This window comes from Hypomesus nipponensis, chromosome 17 (assembly GCF_054491055.1).
Source record: "Hypomesus nipponensis isolate SF chromosome 17, ASM5449105v1, whole genome shotgun sequence".
In the NCBI taxonomy this organism is placed as follows: Eukaryota; Metazoa; Chordata; class Actinopteri; order Osmeriformes; family Osmeridae; genus Hypomesus; species Hypomesus nipponensis.
The window spans coordinates 14,847,292-14,853,291 of record NC_140377.1 but is presented as its reverse complement, the minus strand read 5'-3'; the positions used below and the strand labels follow the sequence as shown (position 1 = coordinate 14,853,291).

Here is a 6,000-nt window from a genome sequence, read left to right as displayed (position 1 = left end):
ATTCACCAGTGGGCTCCTGCCCCGTTTTAAACCAATCAGCGCTCATGTTTTCTCTATAGCGTTCAACCCCACCCCCTTTCTCCTCCAGCTGTATCGTTCGCTTTGGGAATTTCCTCTATCGTCTTTGGCCAAAAACAGCATATTAGTACGGTTAGCCTACTACACCTATTCCAGTATACGTAAATTATTTATATTTTAAGTAATTGAGTATGCAAATTATAAAAAGTATTTATTTAAGTATCTTGCACTTGCCTGCAGGTGAAATTCCTTTGTCTTTATCGAACGTGATTTTTGCTGAGTTTCTATGCTTAACTTTTTCAGCTGAGTGGTTAAATCTGATACGTTATTTTGGGAACGTACGCGTAATCACGAGGAATTCTTCAATATGTGCAAGGCAATTTGACTTATAATAAAAGAGACAATGGGAACCTGATTTTCCGATCAACAATAAGCATAACCTTGCAGAAAATCTTGACAGGTCATATGCAAATAAGTTATGGTGAGCTAGTATTCAGCTTTAGAGAAAATTACTTTGGCTTGGCTGTCAATGCACGTCTAGCGAAGCTGTGACGTAAATCGTCTCATCGTTCCATGAAATCATATGCCATGTCAGACAGAGGAAGGTAACCAATAAACAGACGAGTTGGTAGTTTTCCAGAGGGTTGGATTCTTCAGTTTGACCAATCACATACTCAAATAGTGCGTTCACATTGTTTTGACCTCTGAAACCGTATCACCGCCTACCTCGTGCCCATGGCGGAGGAAAGCTATAAATACAGGGAGATGACAGCAGACGGGTACTAAGTTGTAAGAACTCCCAGTTGGGAGGGAGCGCTGCCAGCCTGTTGAAAGGGGAAAACGAGTGAAAGAAAAGCTACAAATAGTATACAATAATCCTCTGACATCAACACGTACTGGAATACTTTTTTTATGTTAAATATATTATATGTGAAGAAAGTATTTATATATAGCCTACACTTTTTTATTTGCACTAACTAACGGTACTTCAAAACTACTGAGAATCTTTATTTTGTACGAAAACGTAAGTATTATATTTGTTATTGCTATTACCTAGCCCTATGTCCACTCTGTTCCCGTGTTTAGTGAGTATGTTGTTTTTTTGTCACGTAGTTTTACAGATTATTTTGCCGTAAAAAAAATATTAAAATGATTTGCTGCGTCAGTCCAGAACTGTGGGAGGGTTAACCAACTAGGGCTAAAGGGGAAATGTAGGGTACTTGTTTTTGTTCTATTTACCCAATTTGCTTGTTCAAAGCCATTCGGATTAACAAAATTGCCGATGGAGAGATGGGAAGGAATATAATTTCTTAAATGTATAGGGATAGGCTGGGGATAGGCTACATTATCAGTGTATTCTTTTCACTCCGCAAATAATGGATGAATCCATATTCAGCCATAGGGACAGAAACAAACATTTTAGAAGCCTTCACAACCAGTGAACGTGTAGGCCTATTTGCAGCTCCATAGACGAATGGGCAATTTAGGTTTTGTTGTTGAATTTTCTCAACCTTTCCAAAAGACCAACGAAGGCTTGTAAACCTTAAATTTTTTATACAGGTCTCATTTCGTTTGAACTCAACAGTAAGCTACAGACACTGTATCCTCAGTGACGTGTAGCCTATGTTTCATGAACAAAACAGGAGGAAGGCGAACGTTCAAGTGCATGTGGCACTCGACTGCAGGTTAGGCATATGTTTCCTCTATGTAACGAATTCAGTTGGTCACTAGCCACTGGCCACATCGTAACAAGGTTCTATATCAGCGCTCTAGTAGGCTGCAACGTCTCATTATGTAACACGATTCCGTAGGCTACCAGGTTACAGGACAATTATACTTTATGTTCAACACGTGGTGTGATTTATTCTTTATTCTTAAATATCTTGTCTAGTTCATGGCCAGTTGGGTTAACTACATAATATACTTTCAGTTTTCTACGATCTACAGTAGTGCCTCTTTAGCTTCCAAAGCCCATTGAGAGTTAACATTTAAAGGGCATTGCATTGCACTTCAACACAGTTTGCTGTAGTAGGCGTATCCACCCAGCCAAGTATACCATTTCCTCTAACAGTGAATCGTATTTTCCGAATTTACTTTAAATAGCATAAGGTAGAAAGGAAACATGAGTATTCATTTTGAACATGACCAAGCATTGAATGACAATCTTTGAATCCTGCCTGAATTGTACTAATATCTTGTATCTTCCTCTTGTTCTTCCAGGGAAAAAATATTTCTTGCCACTTCTTAAACCAGCACTTGGAAAAAAAGAAGGAAAAAAAAAAAACACAGTGACGAGAAGCTTTTCCCCCCCTGGCTTGAGCCTGACACATCCCTGCCTGGACAGCTACATCTGTGTCAACCACCACGGATAAGCAAACACACCTCTCCGGACCCTACCAAGGCCAGCGACACTCCACTCAAACCAGGGCCATCTCAACAGCCAGCTATGCAGCTTGAAATCCAAGTAGCTCTCAACTTCATCATCTCGTACCTGTACAACAAGTTACCACGGCGTCGAGTAAATATCTTCGGTGAGGAGCTGGAGCGCCAGCTCAAGCAGAAATACGAGGGACACTGGTACCCAGATAAGCCATACAAGGGCTCAGGATTCAGGTGCATCCATGTAGGGGAGAAAGTGGACCCTGTGGTGGAGAAGGCAGCCAAAGAGAGTGGCCTGGACATCGAGGACGTCCGTCACAACCTTCCCCAGGATCTAAGCGTGTGGATCGACCCCTTCGAGGTGTCCTACCAGATCGGGGAGAAGGGCCCTGTCAAGGTGCTCTATGTGGACGACAGCAACGAGAGCAGCAGTGGGCTGGAGCAGCTGGACAAGGAGATCAAGAACAGTTTCAACCCGGAGGCGCAAGTTTTCATGCCCATCAGTGAGCCTGTGGGGCCGTCTCCCACGTCCAGCTCGCCCTCGCCTCCCTTTGGTCACTCTGCAACCGTCAGCCCCACCTTCATGCCCCGCTCCACCCAGCCGCTGACCTTTACCACTGCCACCTTTGCTGCAACGAAGTTTGGCTCCACCAAGATGAAGAGCAGTGGCCGTGGTGGCAACAACAACGGCAGCGGCAGTAGTGGAACCATCGCCAACAAGGCATCCCGCACCTCTCCCACCAACCTGGGCCTGAATGTTAACACCCTCCTGAAGCAGAAAGCCATCTCCACCTCCATGCACTCTCTGTATGGGCTGGGCCTGGGCGCACAGCAGCACCAGAGGGCCTCTGACCTTTCCCCCAATGCCAAGGAATTTGTGTTCCCAAGCCTCCATGGCCAAGGGAGCCCGAGCGCCCTCTTCCCCGGGGACAGTACCATCAGCCTCAGCCCTCTGCAGTACAGCAATGCCTTTGACGTGTTTGCGGCCTACAGAGGCCTCAATGACAAGTCCCTCATGGACGGCTTGAATTTCAGCTTGAACAACATGCAGTATTCTAACCAGCAATTCCAGCCAGTCATGGCCAACTAGTACACAAAGATGTTACTACTATTACTACTACTACTACATGACCAGTGATATGTGACAGGGACAAATTTAAACAAATGCACATTTGGAGGGGAAAAAAGGAAACTTGAAAGGCATTTCAAGGACAAAAGGAAACGTGACTAGTCAAACTGTCAGACCTTTTGTGACGAGTCCAAGAGCATGAGCCCAAGGGCGATTCATTCATTCAGCCCCATTGAGTGAAATCATATTTTTTATTTTTTTTTATGATAAAGCTTGTAGGACTAGATGTCCAAGCTTGGTTACCTAAACTTCGACATGCATCATCGTTATTTCTTTGCCAACCAAGCACAAAATGATTTTCATGTGACTGTTTTAAGATATATCTACAAAAGAAGAGAACACAATTCATGGCTTCTTTCAGTATTTAAGACACAACTGCACACCGCCAATTGTCCAAGGAATTGGCATAAATAAGGGGGTATTTCCTGGTCTTTTTTCTAATTGTATAATTTAATTTAGTACAGAGTTTGTAAGATTTCAGAGTATATATTGTTTCTACGACAAGGTATTGCATTTATATCTTTTTATTACTCCAGTGATCTGTGATGGCTGCAGCAACTTTATGTTCCTTTTTTTATTGAAATTGTTAAATGAATCCATCTTTAAAAAAAACATTGACTATTCTAAAGATTGTGTACAGACTATTCCGTAGTGGTGGAATTAAAATGATATTTGCTTTTTTGAAAACAAGAGTTGTATTTTCTGTTAAGAGTTTAAAGATTTTTGCTATATTATGGACAATGTTATCGTATATTAATTTTGTACCTACATTGTGCAATACTTGATAAAACGGTATTACAAAGTATTTGGAGTCAGTGTCTTACATGTTAAGAGAAACTGATAGTTTATTAAGTTTGTATTAAAAGTTTGACAATTTTCTGTGTACTATACCTCTTATTGCTCTTTTGGCATAGTTGAAGCACACAGGCTTCTTCAACATAAGTATCAAATTGAAAGTTTCCATATTTTTCCATCAGCAAAGTATAACTGCCACAACCAAGGTGTACTCCAGGTGTCCAACATCCTAAAATAAATCCATTAGCTGTGCAGTAAACATGGTTATACCATAGTTACATAAAGCCTTTCACTGAGCAGATTGGTTAAACCCTGCAGGTGATCAGGTCAACAGTATCACACCCTACAGTCAGTTGGTCTTAACTCCAGGATGGGAGGTATTCCTCCAGATCTGGATGGTCTGGAATGCAGGCCTGTTATTTAAAAAATGTATTGATTCTTCTCTGCTGGGGGCAATCAGCAGCATATATAACCCTCAGCACTATGGAATATGCTTCAGTGTGGCATTTGCATGTTTTCTGAAACCCAAGTATGGTTCCTTTGCTCTTACCTTAACACGGCAAAGACAGTCTCTCAGTCCACTGACACGAACCCTGAGCCAAAGGGGTGTCAATGCTACATTGTTTTTACATCCATGTCTCCAAGAGCTGCTTACTTGAGTGCTAGACCGGTGCACTGCTATTGCTAGTGTTTTGCATTGTCTTAACAGACCACTGTTGAGACAGGTATAAATGTGGACAGACTGGGAGAAAAGCATGTTGAAACTTGTTTATTTGTCTTCTGTCTCTTGACTTTCATATAGTCATCTGGGAGACTGTCAGCCACTGAACAGCTCTAAAGTTACTTTCTCTTTGGCTGGTCATTTGAGACAACTAGGACAAGGGAAGGAAGCCATAGCAGACTAGTAAGCCCTCCTAGGGTAACAGAAAGATTAATAGAGTTGGACACAGGGTTGTTCCCTGCCTTTTTCCATGCGGGTTAGGTGAGTGCTTATCCAATCACATTTGCCCCAGTGTCCTGTGGAGTTATCCACATCAATGGATAACTTGGAGGCTGTTATGCAAGGGCAGATTACAGAGAGGAAGTAGTCATCTGCTAAGGTTGTGGTGTCTGCATGAAAGGAGAGGAATGTGAATGGAGTGGTCTTGCGGATTGTGGCCTTTCTGGAAATAGAACACCAGCCGGTTAATCATGGTGTTGGATAGGTGACAGCGTGGATAGCCAGCTGGTAGGTTGAGTGGTTGTCTTGCTTTGTGTACTAGTGTAGGCATGAAACATGAAAGTATATATGTATACTTACTGTTTACAGGACGTGTGTGTGTTTTCCTTCTTCCTACTGTGAATGTGTATGTTGAATAAGGATGTGTGTGTGTGTGTGTGTGTGTGTGTGTTGGGAATGAGCCATTCTGGGGATGCCTTTGAAAGATTATCCCTTCTCTGTCCTCTAAACCAGTGGTCTTCAACCCTGGTCCTCTGGGACCCCTGGCCCTACATGTTGTAGATGTTTCCCAGCTCCAACACACCTGATTCAAATGAATGCTCATTATCAGGCTCAGATAATTCATTTGAATCAGGTGTATTGGAGCAGGCAAACATCTAAAACATGTAGGGCAGGGGGTCCCTGAGGGCCACGGTTGAAGACCACTGCTCTAAACTGATCTGTCCGTTCTCCCTTTCCA

General features: G+C 42.6%; 1 protein-coding gene across 2 annotated transcripts; it reads left to right on the top strand.

Annotated features, from left to right (window-relative positions):
- Positions 1–792: 792 nt before the first annotated feature.
- On the top strand, positions 793–4,402 carry LOC146253667 (protein Tob1-like). Of its 2 annotated transcripts, XM_084678720.1 has the most exons (3): positions 793–1,042; positions 1,579–1,703; positions 2,239–4,402. In XM_084678720.1, the coding sequence occupies exon 3, from the start codon at positions 2,465–2,467 to the stop codon at positions 3,485–3,487; it is 1,023 nt and encodes a 340-aa protein (XP_084534846.1). In that variant the 5' UTR covers positions 793–1,042; positions 1,579–1,703; positions 2,239–2,464; the 3' UTR covers positions 3,488–4,402. The 2 variants fall into 2 exon arrangements, with proteins under 2 accessions (XP_084534846.1, XP_084534845.1); XM_084678719.1 differs by lacking the exon at positions 1,579–1,703.
- Positions 4,403–6,000: the final 1,598 nt, after the last annotated feature.

Excerpts from the sequence above, each read along its gene's own strand:
- LOC146253667 (XM_084678719.1), top strand. The coding sequence starts at position 2,465 with ATGCAGCTTGAAATCCAAGTAGCTCTCAACTTCATCATCTCGTACCTG.